At 44.8% G+C, this 26,765-nt stretch overlaps 3 protein-coding genes across 3 annotated transcripts in view; all 3 read right to left on the reverse strand.

Annotated features, from left to right (window-relative positions):
• aqr (aquarius intron-binding spliceosomal factor) overlaps positions 1 to 16,358 on the reverse strand; it is a 71,912-nt gene extending 55,554 nt beyond the window's left edge. Inside the window, exons 1-15 of the mRNA XM_080012949.1 lie at positions 16,299 to 16,358; positions 15,510 to 15,613; positions 15,250 to 15,306; positions 14,933 to 14,973; positions 14,794 to 14,829; positions 14,591 to 14,711; positions 14,167 to 14,307; positions 13,667 to 13,735; positions 13,431 to 13,531; positions 13,245 to 13,321; positions 11,466 to 11,530; positions 7,868 to 7,984; positions 7,084 to 7,197; positions 5,895 to 5,998; positions 2,155 to 2,257 (exon numbers count right to left, since the gene is read on the reverse strand). Of these exons, the coding sequence (XP_079869075.1) occupies positions 2,155 to 2,257; positions 5,895 to 5,998; positions 7,084 to 7,197; positions 7,868 to 7,984; positions 11,466 to 11,530; positions 13,245 to 13,321; positions 13,431 to 13,531; positions 13,667 to 13,735; positions 14,167 to 14,307; positions 14,591 to 14,711; positions 14,794 to 14,829; positions 14,933 to 14,973; positions 15,250 to 15,306; positions 15,510 to 15,584 (1,221 nt within the window). The 5' untranslated portion in view covers positions 15,585 to 15,613; positions 16,299 to 16,358. The remainder of the gene's footprint in view (positions 1 to 2,154; positions 2,258 to 5,894; positions 5,999 to 7,083; positions 7,198 to 7,867; positions 7,985 to 11,465; positions 11,531 to 13,244; positions 13,322 to 13,430; positions 13,532 to 13,666; positions 13,736 to 14,166; positions 14,308 to 14,590; positions 14,712 to 14,793; positions 14,830 to 14,932; positions 14,974 to 15,249; positions 15,307 to 15,509; positions 15,614 to 16,298) is intronic.
• Positions 16,359 to 17,028: 670 nt separating this feature from the next.
• LOC307239203 (uncharacterized protein) lies at positions 17,029 to 22,935 on the reverse strand. The gene is made up of 2 exons (XM_080012523.1): positions 22,864 to 22,935; positions 17,029 to 21,519 (listed from the first exon to the last, which is right to left on the reverse strand). The coding sequence occupies exon 2, from the start codon at positions 21,472 to 21,474 to the stop codon at positions 18,658 to 18,660; it is 2,817 nt and encodes a 938-aa protein (XP_079868649.1). The 5' UTR covers positions 21,475 to 21,519; positions 22,864 to 22,935; the 3' UTR covers positions 17,029 to 18,657.
• A 3,250-nt stretch (positions 22,936 to 26,185) lies between these two features.
• dph6 (diphthamine biosynthesis 6) overlaps positions 26,186 to 26,765 on the reverse strand; it is a gene marked incomplete at both ends in the record, with an annotated part of 76,230 nt that continues 75,650 nt past the window's right edge. The window contains one exon of the mRNA XM_080012751.1: positions 26,186 to 26,304. Within this exon, the coding sequence (XP_079868877.1) occupies positions 26,186 to 26,304 (119 nt within the window). The remainder of the gene's footprint in view (positions 26,305 to 26,765) is intronic.

Genomic DNA, 26,765 nt, shown 5'->3' on the forward strand with positions numbered 1-26,765 from the left:
GATGGAAACTCACCTAATTCAGAGTCTATTCATTGAGACATTTTTAACATTGGTTTAAAAAAAAATATATATATTAGATTTGTACGGAAGCATGAGTTTGGGTGGAGACATGACTTCACAAGAAGATCGCAATCTGCTCCAATGATTTCAATTCGTTTAGATCAAGCAAAAACATCGAATTTAACCCAAACATTTAAACTGATGCCTACCTTGAGACAGTTCAACACAAAAACACCGTAGTGAGCCGGTGCTCAACATGTGGAACATTTTGCATTTTCTGAAATCCATAAATCCACACCAGGTTTGCTGATATGAGGTGTAGAACACACACAGTGCCTTGAAAAGGGAAGTATGTGGTCGCTGGCGGGGTGTGTGAACCAAACCTTGTGCCTGAAGCGCAGTAATCCACCGCTGCTGCTCTATGCGCTCAACTATCTGCCTAGCCAGAGCAATCCTATTACACGGCCACATCATGTGAGTGAGGAGCTGAGATTGTTGCCGCTGATGCAAACCAACGGGACAACAGCCAATATTAAAGATTAATCAGCCCACCTACGACTGATAAACAGAGACCGTCACACCACGTTTAAGGGACGTGAAAGGGGTTTTGTGAGAGCGCAGGTGGGGTAGACACCCTCTCAGGGTTCTGTGCAAGCGCTGAAACTTGGGAAAACTTAATTTTTCTCTTCTTCACAAAACTTTTGCAGTTTGTGAAACTTGATGGGCCGGTATTGAAGGTTATATTGTGTGGCACCACTGTGGATCTCCTGACAGCAACACCGGGATTAATTGACCAAAATTCATTTGGATTCTGCCCACATCAGGCACAACAACTTATTGTCTCTTTCCAAAAGGAAAAATAACGCTTCCTTCGTATGAATTATTCATCACGAGGAGAACGGCATATGCTGAATACAGACGAGCTCATCTGCTCCAGCAGAGGAAGTAAAAAGACCAAACCGGTCAAAGGAGGGCATTTTCTCAGAGGGACAAACTCAACCAGTGTAAGCTTAATTATGGGATGGTTCTCTGCGGCTTGTGACCTGTTTCACTCTCTGGGGTGGACCACTGGTCCCCTTCCGGGCACCGGCACATGTATATTACACATGGCCAATCCAAAAGATTATTGTCATCGGGAGGCAACCCAGGGCGCACACAGATCAATCCCCAACATTGGCTAGGGAACCAATCTAATCAGCTAATTAGGAAAGACCCCCAACAAAGAGGACCTGCTGAGGGTCTGAGTGGGTAATTAGCAGTAACCACTGGTCAGCCTTCAAACATCCACTTTGATGAGAAGGCTCGGAGCGCACGTGTACGTCGGGAGTTGGGGGACATTGGTGGCGCAAAGGTTTTTGCAGATTCCCAGAGGAAACATTTTTGACTGGAGGACACAGGGAAACAGAAAGGACACTCTAAAGCCTTTTTCGCCCTCTCTTCACCGTGCCAGCCTCACAGCCCACATCAAGCGGTAATTGGATTTAAAGGCAAATTCAAGTGGGGCAGAGGCAGGCAGTAATGAGGGGAGATGCTGTATGTGTTCCAAGGTCAACAGCATAAATTAGTGACTTTTAAAAGAGGAACACAAACCCTATTATAACCACAATGCTTGCTGGGCAATCATTGCTTCAGAAAAAAACACTCTGCACTGATGTGTGTGATGCAAACAAAGATTATTTATTACTCGATTATCAAATACAGGATTGTCCTGAGCAGTGATCCTCAACCTATTTCATATCAAGGACCCTCAATTTGAAACGCTTTAAGTCACGGACCCTGTTCGATGACATTCGGTCTTACTGATTCAGATCTCAGAAATTGTTTTTATTGTTATGATTTAGTCCAAAGTTCCATCCCCAATCTATACTCTAGTTAGGGAGATAACAGTGAAATGAGAATCAAAACAAGTCATTATTGTGCATTTTCTAATGGTACTTTACATCTTAAAAATGAAATAACAGACGTTTAACCATTAATCATTTTGCTGGGGACCCCCTGGAACCCCTTGGAGGATGCCTGGGGGTCCCCAGACACCACGTTGAGAAAAACTGCTAGATTCTACAAACGACTAACATGGCTGAGACTACCCTTGACCAAGGCTCTGTGGCAGGTGGGCGTGCACTGTAAAAATTCTGGCCTAACCAACACACTTACCAGCAGCTCCAGAAGAACCACCTCCTCATAGGTGGTGTCCTGCCCCTCAGGAAGCTCTGGCAGCAGGCATAGATACGAGGCCACCCGGTGGAGCGTGTTGGGACTGCAGGAACAGAGAGCCGTTTGGAGTGAAGGCAAGAGAGAGAACAAAGGACATTGTAAAATGAAAAAGAACCTCGGAGATTTAACAATTCATGAGCAACCAATAAACTATCCATGACGCCTTATTCGTGAATTGTGTCAATGGGCCTATAACTACTGCTCTATGGCAAAACATTTCTTAATATTGAAATTCTAAATGTATATGCAATCAAAGAAAGAATGTCCCTTTAAAATCAATTATGATTCAGCATTTCAAATTTTATAACCACTTTTGCTGCTAATTCAGCCACTATATTGACACACTCCAGTTTCCCCTTCTTGCCCACCCGACAGACGGCAGCACTTTTTATTGCAGCAGGAAAGCAGGTAGGTGAGGTTTCAGATTTTCTGTGCTTGTTAGCACTGCGGTGCGGTGCGAGGCGGCAGCTCTCCAGTTCGCTCCGACACCGCAGTCCTGCTCTGTCAGCACGGCAGAGTGTGCCGAGGGACTGGGACGCATCGATGCGACGGATTATGAAAATCAAAGGCCATCTCCATCTCCGAGAGCCGAGGTGCGGCTCCGCGCATACAGGCCCATCTTAATCAGCCCTGACACACTGTGACACAGCCGGGGCCCCGGTGCACACGGAAGAGACACACACTGTGACACGGCTTAGGCAGCCGGGGCACGTGGCTCCGGGATGACTGCATCTCTCAATCTTTGTGTGTGTGTGTGTGTGTGTGTGTGTGTGTGTGTGTGTGTGTGTGTGTGTGTGTGTGTGTGTGTGTGTGTGTGTGTGTGTGTGTGTGTGTGGGGGGCTCCTCGTGATGCCACGTTTGACCACTTGGGTGGTGGTTCTGCAGAAGTGGCAGCTTGGTGACTCAGGGGCTGGCCTCGTGCGGGTTATGTGGGCAAATCCCACATTTCCTTAGCAACAAAATACAACGGCAACAGAGAGGCTCACGCCACGTCACTGAGATGAGAGCGGACTGGACGAGGTCACGGCTGACAGCCCAGCCCACGGCAGGGTAAGGTAAGCCAGCAGGGTGGTCGCTTCTTAATACAAACTGGCTTATAATCAGTCCCCCCCCGTCCCCCCCTTTTTTTATTTGTTTAAGAAGCTCCAAGGACATTTCTTCTTGCAGTTAATATAAAAGGTTGTCATTTGTAAACCATGATGAAAATATGACACTACGAATATTTAGTTTGGTCCTTTTTTTTGTTATTCTGTTCTGGGATATTTTTTTAAATACTCCAAAAATGAAAATGAGATGACTTGTTATTTCTTGAAAGGTCTTCAGAGAATTGATAGTCAACATGTTCCTTCTTCAAATAGCATGTTTACACACACACACGAACAAAAACATTTTTCATCATTGACCATATTAAAGCGACAGCAGCGCCATTAAAGAACATTCAGGGTTCTATTGATAATCAGATGAAAGTGATGAGGATGGTGCAGTCGGAGGGGTTCTGACACAACAACATCAAACCATGAGAACATTGTGTCTGAGTGACGTGCTGCTATCAGCTCTGCGGCAAACCATGATGCAGCTATGATACAGCTTGTATTATCTTCAAAATAAGCCTTAAAAATAAGAAAACTCAATGATTTAACTCAATTATTTAACTGATGCAAGTTAACACCCATGTTTCTATCTAGCATCAGAAAGATAACACCACATTTGGGCCAGCCTCCTTTGACTTTTATGAAACAGCTATACAGCGAAAATGTTCACGAAATCGGACCACTTCGACGTGAAGCACTAAATAAATGGAAAAGAGTAAAGATCATACCCTAATATAGGTATGCGGACCCCTAAACCCGCCATATTAGAGTGGTCAAGAGCCGCTAGTAAACAAATACCATTTGTATTGAGACTTCCCTGCAAAATCGCCTGTAATTTGCTTAATTCTGAACCAATTTTCAAGAAATTGAGTTTGTTACAAACGTGAGAAATTTAACATGATACTGGTTTCTAATTGGAATTAAATTCAGTTACTGGGAGCGTATCCAATCATATTTTTTAGGGCGAGGCCACGCCCGTGTATAAAGGAGGAAGGTATAATGCGTGCCTCATATTGCACCTTAACAAACGAGTACTCAATATGATGATTTTGTTTAAGACCATCGGCAAAAGTTCCTTTCGTTGAGTGTTTTACATTATAAATCGAAAGCCAAGTTATATTTGTCTTTATTTTTTTTTTTTGCTGATCCGAAAAATGATCTGATCCGTGACTCAAAACCATGAGACAATCCGAAGCGTGAGTTTTGTGATCGGTTGCACCCCTAATCATCCCTGAATTGTATCGTAGCCCACGTATCTAGATACATATTATCGCATCTTAAAAGGGAGAGATGCACACAGCTATAAGGTATGCAAGGTGTATCACATAAATAACCACGTTTTTGAGCTGCTGGAAGATCCATTTCCTAAATTTCACATTCCACCTGCATCCGTGCGTTGAGCTCACAGAGTTAGCTGTGACATGCAGCCCTTTGAAGGACCAACCAATACAACAAAACACGCAAGAACAATTACTCTGATAGTCACAGCCGTGACAAATATATCCAGATATCGCTCACATTTAGAAGTCATGCTTTCCTCACTTCTTCTCTTCAGCCTTTGGCTTCAGATGCCACTCAACATGTTTTATTAAATGAATAAGAGTGCCTGCCTGTGTGTGTCTGTGTGTGTAGGTCATGCAATAATGCTGCATGTGTGTGTTCAGTTGGACTTAGCGGATAAATTCAGAGTGGCGGGTGACTGAGAGCTTAGCTGATGACTAGCGCAGCTGGAATAAACTGGCATTAGCCAAAGTTGTTTGTATAAAAAGTGCCTCGTTAAATCTGATCGGCATATTTGGAGTTGCCCAAGAGCTGCTCCTGTGACAGTTGTGGAGCAGGGAACAATGCAGCGACTGCTATATTCATCCCGCTAATTCTGGGAGGAAGGGCAGAAAATAACTTGGCTAAGTCTCTACCTGATTCAGCTGTGCTAATATTCCGCCACATGACTCAAAGCAACTTAGCGCAGGGTTTTAAGGAATATAATCCGAAACAGAAGTTTAAGAGCGATGATAGAAATGGGAAGTTACAACCACGAAATGAGTCTTGTATTTTTTCAGGACTTAAGTCACCGCAGAACCACGGAGTCTGAGAAAGACCTGTCAAACGAGTGAAAGGCTATCAATAAAAGGCACCGTTTTTAAGTCCATATCCTATGAGAAATGCAGTTTTCTTGCTTTAAAAACATTGGTGATTTCCCACCCTCATTGTGAAATGCGATTATCATCAGTGTAACTGCAGAACAGAAAATTCACCTGCATTTGCAGAGTAAAAACACACGGGTATACGGGGGCCAATGTGTCAATCTGAAGCGGGCTTTCGGGCGGGCTAATATGATCTGACAAACACAGCTGTTCAAAGAGTTTGTTCTCAAGCCGCTGCAAATCGATTAAATTAATGAGGCGTGGCTCGCTTTCTGGCTGGTACCAGCTGCCAGTTTGAGGGCTCACTAGCTGCTATTTAGCAGAGAAGTCAGGCTGGAACAGCCCCAATAACATTAAGACTGCATGGTCCATAAGCCTGAATTATTATTATCACTCTTTTTGTGATTTGTGTCCCACTGCTAGCGCTTCAAATGCATTCATTTACCTGAGATGCCCAAACTGTTTGGTGAGGGACTCCCGAGTGTCTACGGCTGCAACGTTGGACAAGGCAAAGTCAAGGAGCTCTGGGAAGTGGGCGAAAGCCGCTCTCTGAAAAAAACAAGAATGAAACGGCGGCATTAAAGAAAAGGGATATTCATCTATGCGGACACGTAAACACGTTAGAGCCTCATCACAAATGAAACATTTTTTTTTATCAAAGCTGCGACTGTTCTCTCAGAAGTCAGAACACACTCACACACGCTGTCAGGCGAGGAGAAATTCTGAAGCCCTTGACTAAATAATAAACAAACAAGCCTCCACGTGAGGAAACTACAGTCAGCCAGAGTGCCGGAGCTGTCCCTAAAACAATAGGAATGATGGGAAAACCGAAAGAACACCCCAGGTCGACGCGAAAAGCCAACGGTATAATCTCACGGGTAAAGAGGTCTCGCATTGCCTCCTTAAGTGTAAACATCTAAAATGTAGCGGTGTCTTTGTCAAACTACAGGCGACAGGATATCGATCACATCACACTTTCACAAAAAAGGCAAAGTCTGTGGAGCGACACAGAGCCGTGCATCTCAACTCGCAGCGTCCCACTGAGCGTACTCAGGCACGAGACATCACTGCAGCAACTGACAAATAACGGTTGGAATCACATCAATCATCTCGTTTATGACGATTCTAAAGAAAATCATGTCTGTACAATTGAAGAAGGAAAAGTCTCCAAAATGAATTTAACAACCACATGAATAAATCGTCAACTATGTAGATCTCTAAGGTCTGTCTTAGATTGATTACACTACAAGTCTTAGATTTCCATTTGAAACTGTAACTTTCTTTTTGCTTCTTGCTGGGAAAGGCGGTGCCTGCCACCAACGATGGAAACAGCATAGACACATTGAATACATTGAATTTCTTAAGTGTCAAATTGGGATTTTTTTTTTTTCCCCCACAAGATAATCTTACGGATTTCCACTTTAAATTGGGTCTGTTTGACAGGACTTTACAAACCCTCCACCCTCCCTGCAGAGAGCCCTTCACTCCAGGTGCACATTAACACCCAAAGAGAGTGGATCCACTCTCAAGTAAACAACTTCCCCGGCACATTCATTAGCTGGGAGCGCTGCAGACCTGGCAGACAGGAGAGCAGGTGGCAGAGGGGCAGCACAGCGTGTTTCGTCTCCGTTTACCTGAAGGGACGTGATCCTGTCGTAGTGCAAAGTGGTCATCTCCTTCTCCGTCAGCGCGTTGCCAGTCTGGTCGTTGATCTCAAAGCCCGTGTAGAATTTCAGCATGTCCAGCAACTGGAAAGACGAGACAGCAACACACCTGACTTTGTGAAATTAAAGTAATTATTCTTTTGTGTGTGTGTGTGTGTGTGTGTGTGAGAGAGAGTGTGTGTGTGTGTGTGAGAGAGAGTGTGTGTGTGTGTGTGAGAGAGTGTGTGTGTGTGTGTGTGTGTGTGTGTGTGTGTGTGTGTGTGTGTATGTTTTCCCTTCTACACTCGAAGCTTCTGTCTCAAATCTTCAGGCCCGGTAAGATTTCCAGACATACGCTATCTTCCAGATATCAAACAAACCTGAGAACAATTCTGAGGTATAAATGCATTTAAGAAGATTTGTGATTGCAAGAAAAACACAAAGGCTCTCCTTGATCACATTGTGCCTTTATTTGGCAGATTAGATTTTTCCGGCAATACAATAATACACAGGACCTGATGTAAATGCCTTGTGCTGATTATTTGTGAACAAATAAAAAAATATAAACGAATATCTACCCATGCAGAAGAAAGAACAAACAGATTTTGTCTGATCTATCCAGAATGGTTATGTGTGACCGGGGAAAACACGGCCAAATCCAGATAGATGAACCCAGCAGCATTGCATTGGACTACTGAATTTACCCTCAAGGAATAATGACGTGTATTTTCATCCATATCATCCTATAATAATCTACTGTGTGCCCGTGCTCTACCTGGCAGAAGAGGTGTCCCTCCTTCTCTCTCTTGGTCAGGTTGGACAGGTGGCAGCTGACCACTAGGTGGGAGTCATCCAGCACGGTGTTGAACCAGCGTCTGGTAGGAAGCAGGGCCTGGGCACAAAAAAACCCAAAAACAAATAAAGGAACAATGTATTAATGACATCATGGTCAGAGGAATACACTTTTTAAACTGACAAAGCCTCTAATCCATCAGTCCTTTAATCAGAAACGACTGCAGTTGAGCAGAATAAATTTGGGGAAAGTACAATACAGTAGGTTTGAGGGCTGGGCGATACACTGGTATAATATCGATATTGTGACATGGGACTTTATAATATTTGGGAATTTGGTTTATAGTAATATGTTGATAAATGTTTTATTTACAGTTGCATTACAGTAAAGAAATACAATTTTCTGAACTTCATAGACTATGGGTGTGAATATCTTATAAAAGCACAAGTAGTTGTCCTCAAAATGTAATTTAAATAATTGATAAGGAGATAATTGTCAAAAAATGATTTTGTCATTATCGCCCACAGCCCAAGAATGTTCGTACGACAAAAATGACAGAGTAAAATTGAAAATCAAAATCACATTTATATTATTCTTGGGTACAGGTTGTGATCCAGACTTCCAACTCCAGATAGAGGAGGGTCACTCTATGGATTCTTCTCCGGGGTCAGATCAATCGACCCAGCCGCAACCACAGTTCCCAGCATCAATCCTGAGATTATCCATACACTTCATTGACCCTAGTGCCTTTTCTGGAGGTTGAGGAACATTTCAAACCAAGGTAAAATGGAAGAGACTGGACTGAAGAGTAGAATGTTCTGTATTTATACTTAATTAAGTGTTATCTTATCACAAGAAATCTATCGAAATAAGCCGAAAGGAGTTTCTATTGTGAAAAAAGTAATAATTACACAGAAATGTTTATGTTGTGACAGTGGGAGATATGGCTGTCACGAACATGAGATTTTAGTTGACGATTAATTGTCAACTAGGGGATGGTGGCTCAGGCGGTAGAGCTGGTGGTCTAGTGATCTAAAGGTCGCTGGTTCGATCCCAGGCTCCTCCTGCTAGCAGGCTGTAGTGTCCTTGAGCAAGACAATTAACCCCTCATTGCTCCTGATGGCTGCGTCCGTCGGTGTTTGAACAATTGTAAGTCGCTTTGGATAAAAGCGTCTGCTAAATGTAAATGTCAAACAAATAGTTGTGATTAACAATCATAGAATTTTTTATTCTGCACTTATTTTGAATATTATAGTGAAATAAAGTAAAACTCATAGTAACATGTGACTACCTATAGAAGAGCCATTTATTGGCAGTGAACAGTGGAACATAAAGATTTGGGGAGACAGTTTATTCTCCTCAACCCAAATAATGGAACCTCACCTAATTCACCTTCTATTTATTGAGACATTTCAAAAATAGGTTCAAAATTCCTCTTACATGTAGAGGCGAAGAAATGGAAAAAGATTGTGATCTGCTGAGCTTGTCGTGATCAGGGGCTTATGTGATAATTGTGAGAGATCTAGCTGGAGCCAGAAGATGGCTTGGCTGATTAAAAAAAAACAACCAAAAAAACCTGGTATAAGCGTTTCCATTCAGCACATAACAATGAAAAATAAAAACCAAAAGGGAGTCCCCCGCACACAAGACAGCGATGCAAACTAGATTCTATAACGTCGACACCGGGAACGTCGATTGTCACCGGGAGCCAAACGCACTTCAAAGGCAGCAGGTGCAGGCGGCTGATGCTCTGCCATTGAGAGAAAAGTGTAACCTTTATCTCCCGCAGCCATCTTTGATCTCCCCACATCCATGACAGCTAGCACAAAAACCGCCACAAAATGGGAGAAGGGCGGGGGGGGGGGGGGGCTGCCTTTCCTTTGGTAATTCACAAGTCATCATTAGAGAGGGGAAGTATGGATTTCAGTTTGCCGAGGGCTTTGTAAAGCGATATCACAAGCGGAGCGGAGACGTCTGCCGCCGGCCGCTGCCAGAAGCTACGTGCCCTCGCCTGTCAACGCAACGGCCAGAAGGAAATCCATCCAAACGCAGCACTGGTAACAGGAGAGGATGCCATCTTTACATGCGTGACACGGTGCCTTCATGGCTGAAAGACGGCCTTGATGGTAGAGGCGGAGCAACTGATATGCTGCGCATCTTCCTATGAGGCTGTCGAAAGCCACCGAGGGTGGAAAATAATCATTCTGGCACGTCTTCTCCACGAGTCTTTCGGGCAGTTAAGGCAGAGCTTTCGGGACGGGGACTTGATCTGTTCACTCCGTCTTATGAGCTCAATCAGCTTTTAAGGGAGAAAGAGGGTCCTTCGCCATTCTCCTCATCGGAAGATTTTATACATGTTTTTCAAGATTTATGTACTTACACATACACACATACATATACAGTGTGTGTGTGTGTGTGTGTGTGTGTGTAAATATCACGTCATGCTGTATTTCTATGCTTGAATATAGTCTTCTGTAGTTTCACTAAGTGATAGCTCTTTTAAGCATTTGAGGTATATAAGCTTGCATTCCACCCGACTTAAAAATGTGCTTTGTTTTATGTAGAAGTTTGTATTATGTATTTTTTAATAAACTAGAACATGCCTGCTCGAAATTTAAAGACTTTTTCAGACATCTTAATGTTGTTTCGTTCAAAACGTAAGACTTTCTTAAACATTTTAATGTCAGAGTTTAACAAAATGTCAATGATTTACTCCTGTGTCCTGCATGCCCGTTCAAAATGCCCCGTCAAACAAAATGTAAGGACACTTTTGCAACACAAAATAAGTCAATCCAGGTTTCTTCAGTCAATGATTTAGTCACATTTATGCGGAATGCCAGGAGGTCCACTTATCACGCAGGGGTGTCCTATTGTGTGTGGGTGTATGCGGTTAAGGGTCACGCATCTGGCCCTCCCCTCGCTGGGGAGGGGTCTCCTCCTCTCACGTGAGTGACGTTGGAGGTCACGCACCCGACACGCCGCTCGCTACACGGGGTCTCTTCCTCTCGCATGTGTGATGTTGGCGCTCATGCGCCGGGCGCTCAGCTCGCATCTCCAGCGCTTCCTCTCGTGCTTATTGGATGATGTCACAAATCAACCCGCTTAGTGGAATTGGATGATGTCACAAAGCGCCCCAGCTGCACAGAATGACTCGCTGTTCGCTTGTTTATTTAAAAGTTTGTTAATATTAAGCGTGTCCGAATTGCATAAAATTTGACACTGTGCGCTCTTGGGTCCCCAGCATTACACCCGCCAAGTGTAAAGTAGATCGGATGAACAGTTGTCGAGATAATCGAAGGACATACATACATACATACATACATACATACATACAAATAAAAGGCATTCCTAGATTTCATAGATAGAAGGCATTTCTTACATACAGACAGATATTCCTAGAATTATAGTAAGATTAATTAATATTTAATCAATGGATGAGTTTATCATCATTAAAAACACCTTAAAATAGGGAATATAAAATTGAGTACTAGGAATTAAATACTAGGTTGAATAAAAAAAAAAAGGGAAATAAATGAATGATATTAGTCTGCACGTGGATTTCTAAAGCGCTGGCTCTTACCTCCAGGTCTATCACAAGCTCGATGAACCTCTCACAGTAATGTACCTTGTCCATCGAGACTGGACCTGAGATAGAAAATAATCAAATTAAAAATAAAAACAAAAAAGAGAAAGAGAGGGAGTGTCAAGTTCAAGTCTGATAATAATAATAATCAGAAAACCTAATAATAATAATAACAACAATACACCAACACTACAGTAGAGACACTGTCACTGATCCAACAATTGGCCCGACGTGCAGGTACATGCACAGCAACAACACGCAGCAGAGGGCGGAGGTGGCGGTGGGGTGTCTCTCAACACGGATGCGACAGCGGCAAACACGTGGGGACACTGCGGTGGCTCCACGCAGAGTGTGTGAGCCTCACCACCAGACGCCAGATCGCACAGCACGGTGCACGGAGCTCATTAATGTGTGTGTGTGTGTGTTGGGAGGGGGGTTGATGCATACGGCAGAACGATGGGGATCATGCTGGGCCCCAGATCGTAATCTACCCTGTCAGGCCCTGTTTTCTATATAGGAATGAACTGACATGAACGAACACACACACACACACACACACACACACACACACACACACACACACACACACACACACACACACACACACACACACACACACACACACACACACACACTCTATTCTTGGAGCTCAGGTGGGGGTCGGGAGGTGGGGGTGGGTGGGGCGTGTCGGCCTGCATTACGACACAGTGAGCCAAAGCTAGCGGCAGTGTGGCAGCTGGAGCGCACACTCCTCCAGCAGTACAAATCGAAAGGAAGAGTAGGGGAGGACATTTGTGATCAAAGGAGGAAAGGTGTGCATGTGCATGTGTGTGTGTGTTTGTGTGTGTTGGGGGGGGGTTAAGGTGTGTCTGGTACTGGCACCGGGGTCCTGGACCGCAGGAGACATGCCACCTGAGCCTGGGTGTGCTCTACAAATGCCACAAAGATGCGGCTCAAACTTGGTGCAAAGCGTCGGGGAAAAGGTTGCCCGACACCGCTTGACACCAAGTGGTCGACTCTGTCACCACACGCGCCGGGAAGATCGGAAGGAGCAGATCATCACGTGGTCGACAGCAGTGATTCTAACCCATTTTTCATATGCAGGATCCTCAATTTCATACACGCTGAACCCTATTTGACATGATTTTGTCTCGGGCACCCCAAACTGAGAAGATTTTTGTTGTTGAATATGTAATAGTTAGGGAGATGACAGTGAAACCAGCACCAAAACAGTCACTGTACGTTCTCTAACAGCGCTGAATGAAATAACGGTGACGTTTAACTAAGAATCATTTTGGCAGTGACCCGCTGGAACATCTTGAAGGGCCCCCGGACGCCACTTTAAGAACTACTGGTTTACAGGACTGTACTGGTTTCAAATTAACTTCGCCCGTTCACACGTCGGCAGAAACAAATATCACCCCTGACCATTTTCCCAGTGGTAGCTCCCATTTTTATAAGTCAGTCTCTATTTTGGGGTTTTGGAAAATTTTAACGTCATGGTGACGCCCATAAAAGTATCTCCTGGTCCCGCCAACAACTACAGTGACACATATTTTAGTCAAAGTTATTTAATGTTGCCAAACTTTGTATTTGTTATAGCAATGACTTTCCTGCCTTTTCAAATGGAATTGGGACTAAAACTCAATTTGGCATCAGTACGGTCCTTCAACTTTGTGAAATGCATTCCCAATAAAGCTGTTCCACACTGTGCCACAGTACAGCTGCCTCTTAAAAGTTCCTCTCAGAGAAGTTTAGAAAATGTTTGCTGTTTACCAGATGGTGGAATGGACATCAGAACTCCCAGAAACTTTTTAATGAGAGCGGAGAGGAAGCCCCTCTCCCTGCCAGCCCTGAGAAAGCAATAAAGAAAAAATAAATCGTTATGATCTGCCAGAACGTCATGTCTTTACATTTCTCTGTAGATGTGAGGACGCAGTTGAGGGGAAACTACAGCCTTACCGCTCTGCTGCCTCAGCGTCCATCTTATCAAATTTCTTCTTGATTAGATTCCAGAATTTCTGCAGCTTTGGGACTTTCTTCAGTTCGTGCTGGAGCCTTGACTGAAAATGGTAAATACAGTTCTATCAGTGCGAGATTCTTCGCTGTGTGACAGAGGATTCATTTGACACTCTGAATTAAAAACTAGTCAATGGAGAAACATGAAAATAGTTTGGGGTGACGGGGATGGACCTTACCGGCAGGAGGCACATCCACATGGGGAGGGAGATGAGCTCTTGCACCTGACCCCGGATCAAATCCACCTCCTGCGAGAGAAGTGGTAATTTAGAGGGAGAGTAGAGAGAAGAAGAATAGACCTGGTCAAAGGTATTGCTGGCGACATTTTCATTATTCAACATTACCCTTTGATTAGAGCCAGCAAGTGAAATATTTACGGAATATTATGGGATACAATCCAAGTGGACCAGGCTCTAACAACAGTGAGATATCCTCAGAGACTCATCATGCTATATGTAGGTACTGAGCAGACTGACTGGTCAAATGCTGCCCCCAGGTGGCCGTTATGGAATAGCATAAATGCACACCTAGTACAGGGAATTAATTTTTGGTATTAAATAAATAAGACAACTACATGATAAATATAATTTTTAAATAAGATCAAACATTATAAAATGTAAATGAACTAGTAAAGTGCCCAGTGAGTAAATTAAGCTGCTCATGGGTTAGTGGTACACACCAGACTGTTGAAGCAGTGGTCCAGAAAGACCAGCAGCACCGTCTGCTCCCTCAGGCTTAGTCCGGCCTTCTCGTCTGCCAGAATGGCCTCCATCACACATTTAAAGAAGAAGGGGAAGTGGCTCGGTTCCTTCTTGAACGGCTGAAACAAGAAAGATTAAGTTAGAATGGAAAGAATGGCTTGTAATCAGTTTGTATTATAAAAACGTCAACGCTAGTGTTCCTACTCACTCATGAGTCAAAAGCACAGCAGAGAAAAAACGGTTATCTTACGTAAAGCTATATCTGCTTAACTGTTTCCTATATGGTAAACTATAATCAAACAAAGGCCAAACAAATGTAATAATACATTTTTAATATTTTGATCTCAATCACAGTAAACTACTGTATTTCTGGTGTTGGCTGAAATGAGATGTAATTCCTACCTCCCAAGCGGGAACGTTCTCTCTAAACTTCTCGTTGACGATGCAGCAGATGGACATGAGGAAGGCGTTGCTGGACACTTCAGGAGTGTAGTTCACCCATAAGTAGTTTTCAAGGTACTGACTGGAAAAAAAGAGACAAACATCTACAGACAATGCTACAGTACAGGTTTTTTAATCTCTGTCGAAGGTTTTGAATGACCCACCTGAACTCCAGCAGCATAATCTTTCTAATGGCAAACCTAAAATTTTTAAAAGAAAAAAAAAAGTTCATTATATATCTAAAATGTCTATGCAATGTGGACCAATAAAGCAGTTCAGGTCAAAAGTTCTAACTCCACTCACTTGGAGCTGAGGATCTCCTTTTCGTAAACATCTTCCAACACCTAAACCATTGAGGGGAATAAGGGTTAGAAGCAGCATGGACCCATTGATGCCATTATGCTACCATGGTTACCCTCTTCCTGATATTGTAGATTACAAATGGTCCCACATGGATTGCATTGAACAGTTTTAGGAGTGCTGTATAATTGGTACAGCATTACTATGAATGGGTAGACAAAGAGCTTCCAATCAGCACTTCATTACAATGTTTTTTTCTCCCTTGTACTTGGCTCGACTTTACATATACGACAGTATATACGACTCAAATAAGAACATACCCTGGGGTCAAACGGTAGTTTGTTCTTGGCATGGGGAGCCCAATATTTATTGGCCAGCTGAAATGAGAGGGACAATAATCAAATACAAGCTGGAGATCTACAATTATGCATTCAATGTTAAAGAGCAATAAACATAATTACACAGGAAAACAACATGGAGTCAGCATTAAAGTTGAATTTGATTTGTTTTTCATCGACTATACTAAATATCAAATAATATAACAAAGGGGAAACCATCGGCCTGTTGGTATGTAAGTTACCTGCGTGACATATTCTGCGTTTATCTGTGACACGGACGGTGCCGCAGCCTTTTTAGAAGGAGGCTGTTTTTCCATAATGTCTGTCTGGAACACCTTCAGGGGCACTGAGAGAACAAAAAAAGGCACCAATTTTAAATGTGTTTATCTTAACAAATTCCTTCAACTATCTTAGACGTAGATCTAGTGATGGATTAAATACATGTCAAGTAGGGCAGTGACATGTCAACATTGGGTCTGGGGACTCCCAGGATTTCAAGAGGTTGCCCTGGAAATTATTAACAGTTAACTTTACCTATTATTTAATCAACGTTAGCACAATTAGAGAATTTCAACAACTTATATTTTGGACTAAATAACATCGCACAATAAACGCGTTTTCCGATTGGCGTCTCGGAAATAAACTCTTATAGGGCTATTTATATCAAATGATCAATATGTAAACGGTTGAGAATCACAGAAGTAGGAGAACCAAGTGCACACCTTAACGATACCGCATTGTACTACTATCTAAAAGCGCAGATTACAATTTGAGAACCGGATTAGAGAAAAGCTACGAACAATACCGCGATGACCGTTAACAGTTAAATGTTGGTGTTGAACTGGAGTTAATAGCGTTTACGAATCTTGAGTTGGCTAACGCTAGCTGCCTAGCTAAGATGCGATAAACAGGGAGCATTTAACAATTCACAACAAGTCACAACTCATTAAAAAGTTGTGCTTGGATGAATTATATTAAGTGCGTTAAGCGTTCGCTCATAAAATAAATGAAGGTGCAAAGCATTAACTCACAAATCTTTATTCCTGATACATCTGTGTCAACACCGCTCGCCGACTACGCATGTACACAGGAAAAAAACGCGCTGAAGGCCAATTACTTCCGGTTTCAGCACGCTGATATAATCTTCCCCGAGAAACAAACCAAATAACTTTGGTCCCTATCCTGCGTGGACGTCAGGCATGCGGAAACTGGATCCACCTTGAAAATAAATACACCAATAAATAATATTGAGAATAGAATAACCTTCATGTTAAAAGCCACACTGTATTCTTAGCTCCAAGCCATTATTTTCCTGTGACCTGACATTTACCCAGAGCTTTTCAATCCACAGCCATCATTTCCATGGAGCCTTTCTGTGTGGAGTTTGCATGTTCTCCCCGTGCTCACATGGGGTTTCCTCCACCTCACGTCAGTAAGGACCCACCGCCAAAAAACATGCACAACATCATCGTCTGACCGGCGATGGACACTCATCACCAGGTCCCCCGGGCGCGTCCACGTATGCCGCCCACTGCTCCTGGCTGCGCCCCCGGAGGAAGGACAGGCCAGGATGGGTGACACGCAGAGGCCTCATTTCACCCTGCGTGCATGTGTTGTAGTGTGCTGTGCTGTGTGACAAATAAAGATTCTTCTACTTCTTCTATACTTAAAAATCATATAATAATAAAAACAACAACAACAATAATCATATGGGAAAAAAGTTGAGATCAGTTGGGTTCGATTTTATTGTGTTAGGTTGTGACAGAAGCATCATTCTACCATCTGGACATGTCACATGAAATGTCAAATTACTGTAGCTCAGCACTGCACCTTGATACAGATGCACTTTCTATCCTCACCATTATCATGGCAAATCCATTCACAAAACATCCAACCCATTTTGTTTTCTATTTATATGTATGAACTACGCTATATAAACTCTGCCTTAATAAAATGTATCAATGTCAAAGTATTAATACTTTTGTCGCACTGATTATTATTATTATTATTATTACTATAATCATGATCATCATCATCATTAATACTGTGCTGTAATTACTAATAACTTTTTTGTCAATGTAGCAAGATACTACTTTATTGGGGGGGGGGAAAAATCTGCAAACGCTGGAGCTTCCCAACAGGCATCAGTAAGAGCACGTAAAATATGCTATCACAATAAATAATAATATAATTTGCCATGTATCGGACAATATGCATACATATTTCAGTGACATATTTTTGATCCTTTATTTGGGACCTATTACGCAAAACTCACTTTTTCAGTGTTTGTGCACATGCATTTGGGTCTCTGATGGGCCTACTAACACACAAACTGAGAAAGAAGACAACTCACTCAGTTTTTTGTGAGCTGTCTGTTTCAGAATATATATCCTAAAGTGAGCCGTTCAGCTTTGTGTCTTAGTACTATGTTGCATTGAGACATTAGAATTGGAACCACCCCTCGTCTGAGTAACTCCACCCACGGCTGTGGCGGGACCGGACCCGCTAGCGTCGATGCTAAGAGCTCATCATGGAAGTGGTCGGTTGGCTGCAGAGACCAGCACAAATCTTCTAAAAGAGAGAGGAATTAATACCGACTGTCTGTGACAAAACTGCAGACGAGGGGAAAAGTAAGAATTTAAAAAATAATTCTGCTGTGTGTTTCTGAGTGTGCCCACATTAGGTTACTGCGGGCTGTGGTGCGCGAATGGCCCCGCGTTTCTCCAAATAAAACTGTAGACGTACTTATTTTATTTTCCCGACTTTTCCGTACTTCAATGAAACTGAAAGGCTTCAAGCTCCGCCGCATCCCACACTGCCCCAAGCTCTGCGCTGCTCCGGACACCGCGGTGTGTTACTCTGTGTGTTTGTCCACTGACCGTACCGTGGGCCGTGGCGCGTGACCTGCTCCGCGTTTTTCCAAACAAACCGTAGATGTATTAATTTTATTTGATTTTTCGACGTTTCCGTAATTGAATGAAAAGCCCCAAGCCCCGCTGTATCCCACGGCGCTCCGAGCTCCGCAGCGGTCCGGACACCGCAGTGAAAGTCGGAACAAACTTTTAAATTATATGTACGGGTGAAGATTCAGTACCTGGCTTGTTTATTTCTCGCCCCAAATTTGTTCCGAAACATATTTTAGTGTACTGATGGGGTGAAATCAGTGGACGTTTACAGCGCAAACAAAACAAAACCTGAAACCGTGGCTCAAACCCCATTGGCTCACAGAACCAGGAACTTGTGCTCTAAGCGGAGGCATGTTTAGAATGGCTCTAATGCATAATCTGAGTGGCATTTTCAGAAAAAGAACTTTAAAAACATGTTTTGGGGACCTCAGAGACCGTATATTAACTTGGTAAAAAAAGGAGCATAACAGGTCCACTTTAATGATCACATATGCGCTTTTTGGTGTGATCTAAGGTGTGTCAACTGCGTGAAGGTTTTGCCACAGACGTCGCACGCAAAGGGCCTCTGCCCGGTATGGACTCTGTAGTGTCTCGCGAGTTTGGAAGGAGCAACGAATCTCTTCAAGCAAATATCACAGTGATATTTAAGAGCGGTCTGAGCCATTTTGGGACGACCACCGCTGTCACACTGATGACAACCAAGATCCCGTTCCTTCTCAAAACTCCTACCACACCCGTCGCACTCGTAGATGTTTAACGGTTCACACCAACCATAACGTCCCCAGTCCGCCTGGGGCCGGCAGGTCGGCCCCGAGGGGTCCCGGAGAGGTGTTTCAGCCACAGAACTGCTTTGGAAGAGCGTTTCTGCACTACGATGGGTGCTGACCACCAACTGCTGTGACGTAGATGGATCGGCCTCCTCTTCATTTTGGACCACTTTTGAAATTTCCGAGGAGAGTTCGAAGGGAAACGCCAAGTTGATGCGGACGTCACCGCAATCTTCCCTTTGCGTACCTTGCGTGCCCTCACCCAGTAAACCCATATCTGACAGCGCTAACCAGTCGGCATCGGTTTTTTTAACGCCGTCGTCCATAAAGTCAAGAGTGCCGGGATGAAGTGCGCGAGGCCGCTCCCTCGGATTCCCTTCGTGAGATTCCATCCATCTTTTCCCCGTCTCTCCTTGCCGATGAGTCGGGACGGGCGGCCTCCACGTGGAGTGGGTTCTCTCGTGGACTTTGAGATGTGGCACCTGCCTGAACGTCCGCCCACACACCAGACACTGAAAGGGTTTCAGGCCGGTGTGCACCATCTCGTGTCTCCTCAGCTTGGAGGGAGAAGAGAAGCACTTGAAACACAGCAGGCATCTGTGTGGCGTTCCGCCGGCGTCACGTGCGCGTGAGCGACTGTGGCCCTTGTGGACCGAGTGGACGATTTCCTTCACCTTCGCACTACAACGCAAATACGTTGGTTCTCTATCGTCGTGGTCACCCCGCGAAGAAGTGTCCCCGCCACGTTGTAGCTCAGAAACGACACGCACGTCGGGTCTTTTCTCCGAATCCTCGGCTTGCGAGGAAGGGAGCCGCTTCACGTTGCATCCAGCCGCGCGTGACGGAGGCCGGCCCAGATAGTGCGACCTCTGCTTGTGATACCTGGACCACTGATGTGTGCGACAATGGACCCTCAGGTGCGTTTTCTGACGGAAACTCTTCCCGCAAACCTGGCACTCGAAGGGCCTTTGTCCGCTATGGGTCATCATGTGTCTCTGCAGTTTCGACGAATACAGGAAGCTTTTCGAGCACGTCTGACACTGATGGAACCTGCTCTTCGCGCTCTCAGAGCGGCTGGGGTTTCGGGGTGCAGTCGTAGTCCGCGGGACCGGCGGCGCGGTGTCACCGGGCCTCAGAAAAAGGTCCATCCGATCCCCATTTCCTTCACTCCACGGCTCCGATTTCACAACTATGTTGAGGTCAAGATCATCCATCGGGTAGGGTTCAGATGAGGTCAGCTCTTTGGAATTCAGAGTATTCATGTTGGCCTTGTATCGGTTATCCGCAGGACTATTGCTTTTCGATGCTGTTTGTTTGTTGTGGAGATCCTGGTGACGCATCAAATTCAGCTCCAGGCGAAACGACCTGCTGCAGGAAGCGCAGCGAAAGGGTTTCGAGACTTTTCGGGCGGGACAGCACCGCGCCCTCTCGACCGATTCGTTCCGTGTATGTCGTGTCAGGTGGTTAACCGTTGCGCTCGTGGAGTGAGCGATGGTCCCCGCCTTGGTCTCGGACTTGCCGAGGTCACGCAGAGCACTGAGACTTATTTTACACTGGAGCTCTAGCTCAACCGATGAGTTTGCGTGTGTTAGTTGGCGACTGGAGCCTTGTAAATCTGACACAGAGGTTATTCTTTCCTCCTCCCGCCGACCGGCTAGACCTTTTGACTCCAGATACTTTTGCGATAGTTGCGCTCTGTGTGTTGCCTGCAGGTGGGATTTCAAGTGTGTCTCCTGTCTGAACGCTTTGCCACATTTCGGGCAGGGGAAGGGTTTCTGACCGGTGTGAATCAAAAAATGGCGCCGTAACTTGGACGGCGATGAAAATAATTTTGGACAGACGGGACACTGGTGGCTTCTAGTCGATCCGCGCCCACACAAGCCCAGTTTCCGGGGCTCTGACGCCGTCTTGGAAATCACGCACGTTCCGTTATCGATCTGCTTCAGCGTCTTATGCACTGGCAAGTGAATCTGCAGCTGGAGGGACGAACCAAACGACTGGAAGCAGATCTTGCAGGTGAACCCGCGTTTTGCAGAGCACGGCGGTTTGTCCGCGGCAAAACCCAGCTCATCTTGCGCTTTTGGCTCCCTGAACCACGATCCGCCGGGTTCATTCCGGTTCTGAAACATGAAGCCGTCCATGACTTTTGGGTTGTCGTCTGAACCACCACCTTGATCCCCAGAGGCTGAAAGCCAGACGCTCTGTGGCAACATCTCGCCCTTTTGGTTGATTTGGGGCGAAGAAAACAACGCGGTGTTCCCGGCGCCGTCATCGCGTCTGAACGTCTCATGAGTTGGTTCGCGACGGTTTGACGGGAGAAGCCGGGGACCGCTCGGGGAGACCCCACCCTTTCCGCCGTCTGTCGAAGGTCTCCGGTGGAACTTCTGTGAATGGGCCTTTAAATGCGCGGGCTGGTTGAAGGCTTTGTCGCAGTCTCCGCAGCGGAAAGGCCTCTGCCCCGTGTGGACCAGGTGATGTCTGCGGAGCTTGGACGGCGACGGGAAGGACTTGGCACAAAAGGAACAACGATGCATGTTTGTTGGCGCGCTCCCTCCGGCCGGCGATCATCTTAGGAGGAGCTAGACGACGCACGGGAAACAAGAAGCGACATGGCGTTAATGGGGCCCATTCCACGGCAGACATTTTGAGGTGGTGAGAGATGGTTAAACTCCAGTACGGTTAACTTCATGCTATCACACGGAAAGCCCTACGGGGTGTCCGCGTTGTGGGAAAACAACACTTAACAAATGAAGAGACAGATTATGGAAACCAAAGGAATTCGCTTCAAAAAAAATACCTTTATTACAACTTTAAACAAGGAGGCCGGGCATTTCTGCAGGAGAGCTGCTCTTTCCAACCATGTCACACACTTTTATACCTTTGCACACACTTATTCCTGGCGTTGCCCTTTGAGGGGCCGCCCGAGGAACTTTTGTTTTTGTATCGCTCACCGCAAACACAGCTCCTATTCTCCCTTCTTTCGCCACTAGTCTACTTTAATGGTAGCTGACCGCATGTTCAGAGGCCCGAGGTTGTCTCAGTCGTCTCCCCGGCTGTCTTTGCTGCCACAATTGGGTTTCCTTCATGACAGTTTGAACATGAATAATGGTCGGCATGCAAATCCAAACTTCCACCATGTAGGCAGGCTTTTCCCTAGCGTATAATCAGGTATCAGGGAGTTGGATTCAACACTCTTTAAGAACCTTTTTAAAAGACAGATTTTGTTGGGGCGCGGTGTAGAGAGGGACGGCAGCGCATGAGCTGGAGATACTATGCTGTATATTCTGTTACCGTTATAGTACTACTAGCTAGCATAGCGCTACTCCATGTTAACGTGTATAGACAGATGTGCACGTTATTTCTGACCTCGTTTTAATTTGTATTTATTTCTTGACTTGACTTTTTTTTTTGCTGCACCTGCAGGGATTAATAAAGCATTATCTTCTCCTCTTGTTATTTGTATGTAATGTGCTCTTTCCAATGTCTGGTTTACTCAATTCATTACTTACTACTTTACTGTTAAGTGCTGATCACCACTTTTGTATTGTCGTTGCCGTCATTCGTGTTCGGATAAGCAGCCTCAACTTGACTGCACCGTCATCTCAGATGTTTTATATCCTCAGAGGAACACACATTTGAAAAGGGAAGTGAAGAGACCGCTGAGGGAACCTCTTGGTGCACAGTGAGTACAAGGAATTCCACGGATTTGTCCTCTACGTGTACATATGGAGACGGGTTTCAGGTGTCGAGGTGGATTCACGTCTTCCGATATTCACACCAGACTTAAGGCCGTTCTCATGGCTTGTACGGGCTCACGCCCCGCGGACGCCAACACGACCCCAAATCAGCACAGACAACACGACCCAACGCACGAACACAGAAACAGACGTCACCCCGGCGTCCGCGTCGATCAACATACTTACTGCACACGGACGACGCGACCCGCCATTGTGTTTTTTTTGTCGGCGACCTGTCCGTTAAGGTTTAGCGAGATAAATAACATGTACGTACAAAAACAACAAGTAGAAATATAAATACAGAGCCCGTTTGGGTAAAAGTGAGTACGATATTGGAGTTAGCTTGAAAATGAGCTTCCCCCTTGTGTCTTTTTGTAAACACCAACATGGCGGACCACCGCCCCCAGCAGGTATGGAGGGGAACGTTTGCTCCATTTTATTTTTAAATATAAATCTGTCTTTTGAAATCAGCATTTCTCGCTTTCTATATCATGTTAATAAAATACAGCTTACAACTGGGAGTATGTCATTTCACTTAAGAATACGAAATACTGTTTTCTAAACTGGCTCTCAGCGACATCTCCTGCAAACCAAATACAAATGTCCATTAATAGTATTAGATGGTAACGGATAATTACTAATAGTATTAAAAGATAAAAAAAAAAACGGTTACAAATCATTTGTATTTACAAAACTGTCTGTTTAAAAAAAAAAGACATTGTAAAAAAAAAAAAAAAAAAAAAGGATAAGAATAATAAACAGTACCGATTATCATAACTTATATATAAATGATGGTGGCTGAGGATAATTTGTGCTGATTTATTTCAATAGCCGTGCGCATTGCACAAAACCTACAATGCAAATGTTGTACATTTCCAAGCAGCTATTATTCAATTTAGGCAACGTCTGATGATAGAACGTGATGCTTTTCTTTCCGTCTTCGTTATAGTGCGGACGGGGACCACAGGAGGGCGGCACACTCCACACAATCACATGTGACGGTCGCGACAAATTGGGGCCCTAAATGTGGGAGCTCATAGCACTGCAGTGCAGGAAAACAATACAGCACGATGTGAAACGATGGAATCAAAATAGACAGTCACACCAAAAAAAAAAAAACAGGTAAATAATAATAATAATAATAATAAATAAATAGAAGAAAAAAAACGGAAAACAAAACAGCCACTCCAGCCAGGGAAGTACAATACAACACAAACGCCACGAGGAGTGTGGAGCCCGAGAGGGAGCTCATCCAGTGGGATCCCCCGGGCCCCTCCGGTGTCCGGGGGGACGGGGAGTCACACGCATCAGTCTGGAGGCCTCGAGGAGGAGGAGGAGGAGGAGGAGGAGGTGGAGGAGGTGGTGGTGCTCCTGCAGGAGGAGGCGCTCCAGACAGAGTCCTAGTGCCAGGCCACAATGACAAGGGCCGCAGGGTGGGACACTGTGTGAGCGGCGGGTCAACTTGGAATAAACTGTACATTCGACAAAACACGAGAAAAACTAAATGTCACCCTGTCGTTATTCATTTTGTGATGAAATATTGTTTAAAAAAATAAAATAAAAAAAAGCAAAAAAAAAAAAAAAAAGCCGGAAAAGGCATTTCCGTTTTCTGTTTTCAAGGTGAGTCACTTGTTATGGGCTTTTCGTTTTGCATTCCTCTGAAAACAATACTGGAGCTGTATTCTAGCGAACAATGCCAACACCCATATTTTGGGCATTCATATTTTTAATGACGTTAAAAAGCTTTTGCTGTCATTAAATGTTATTTATTTTCAGAGACAAAAGAAGGGACTGGCGGCTGGGTGAACTTGTGGAAAGCAGGGGTATCTTGATTTGACCTTTTTGTTTGTTTCGACCTTTATGCATTTAAGGATATGTTGTATATATTTCCTGATCACAGCCTGCTGTTACACTGCATAAATATGTGCATCATATTTTAGTGTGTTACACGATGACACTATGCAATATCTATAAGTACCCTAGAACCGGAAACTATGGACATGTAACAATAGGTCAGATTAGATATTGTTAAACCAGAACTATAACATGTTGGTTATATTGGCATAATACTCATTTCATCAGGTTTTGGGCAGTTTGCCAGGGGTGGACCAGAGGTAAAAGATAATTGCACCACTCGAAAATGAGTTAATTTAGGAGGTTTTTTTGCGGGGACACAAAACGCAATTTCCAAAACGTCCCACTATCAAGAAACTTTCACGGGTGGAAAATGATCACACCCATTTATTTTATGCTGCGACCCGTTTGCCTCCACTCATATATAATTGCTTGTTTGTCTTTAGAAAGGAAAAAAAAAAAAAACAAAAAAAAAAAAAAAAACGGTCTCGCTCGGGCGGTTGCCTCCACTGTTCAATTTTTTTGGATAACAACAACAACAATGGAAAACAACATCAAGAGGTGTGGAAATCAATACCCCACTCAGTGCACGTCAACAACGGCGAGAAGACACATTCCAATCCAGGTCGTCAATACGGTTCCTGATCTTTGAAAACAGAAACGCTGCAGGAGCAATGGTTAATAGTGTTGTTTTCTCTCTCTCTCTCACGCACACACGCACACACACACACACACACACACACACACACACACACACACACACACACACACACACACACACACACACACACACACACACACACACACACACACACACACACACACACACACACACACACACACACACACACACCGCCCTGCTGCCAGCTGTATTTGGTGGCGTCCTCTACCATTAACCACAGCACCGTAGAATCGATGGTGAACATAAAGACGCCTAATCTTTTCAGGTGCTCCGGCCTGATTGCCTATTACACAATAATAACACACTGTGGCTCCGCGGAGCATGAGAGGCCAAAACTCATCACCATATCTGCTCCCATTCAAAAAAAAAAAAACGAGTAGTCACTGAGTAAATCCATAGGTTGTTGTTGTTGTTGTTGTTGTTGTTGTTGTTGCGGTTTGCAGCGGTCACCTACAGAGACAAGATGGTGTCCAGGGATAGAGCCTTTAACCCTGGATGAAGCGGATCTATTTCTGCATCCCTGACTGGGTAAGAGTTCTACAGACCGGCTCAGGTGGGTGTTTTCAGGGACGAGAGGTTTAAAAAAAAAAAAAAAGCTCCCAAAAAGTCCCCAACAGCTGAACTCTGGTGGAGGACGGATGATTACTGTCACGGGTGTAGGACATGGACCGCCATAACACACGCACGCACGCACGCACGCACGCACGCACGCACGCACGCACGCACGCACGCACGCACGCACACACGCACACACACATCGTCGACCATGCAGTTTGGAGATGGACGTCGTCGTGTATTTCATGGGATGATCCACAATCAGGGACATTTTCAGCAGTTTTGTTTTTTTTTTGTCCCGTGTTCAACAATGTGATGTTTTAAGGTGTCCAATCTTAAGGTGTCCATTCCCAACCCCCCCCCCCGTAGTCCTGCGAGGTGTATTTTCTCACTGTCAAGATCCAGTACACAGGTTTTCTAGACACTAAGCCAACAGGACAGGTGGAGGATCTGGGAATCCGGCAAGCTCAGGACCGGAACCAAGGCCACGGACGGACTGGACTGGTCGAGAGAGCTTCTCAAGCGTCGTTCAAGTCCTGGTGGAATGAGGAGAAAGAGAGGGTTCGGAGTGAAATAGGAGGCCGAGCAACGAAAAACAACAGCAAAGAACGAGAACCTTAACATGCTGTCTGTCTTCTAGAGTGTGGACTTTGGGTTCTGAGAAGGCCATGAGGCTGCGCCGAGCCCTCCAACTGGACACCGGCCTATTTCCACGTTATTGGCATTCTTCAATCCTTGGCAGATTGTGCACCCCTGACATATGGTCAGCGAGGCCTGAGCCCTGAGCTATTTTAAAGCCCCCCCACCCCCCCATAAAACACACACACAGACGGACAGACAGACAGACAGAGTAAAGAGGACGCTATCCTGTTGCGCACTTTAGGACGACTGAGCAGCTTGTCGGGGGGATCCAGCGGAATGGATCCTCCGACCCTGTTGTGTTGGGATGTTAGGACGCTGTGTTGGGACTACTGCTTAGCCCGACGGTGTGTGCGCC

Source organism: Zeus faber (genome assembly GCF_960531495.2).
Source record: "Zeus faber genome assembly, chromosome: 13".
NCBI classification, from domain to species: domain Eukaryota; kingdom Metazoa; phylum Chordata; class Actinopteri; order Zeiformes; family Zeidae; genus Zeus; species Zeus faber.

Coding starts and splice junctions, on each gene's coding strand:
- LOC307239203 (XM_080012523.1), bottom strand. CDS start 21,474: ATGCATCGTTGTTCCTTTTGTGCCAAGTCCTTCCCGTCGCCGTCCAAG.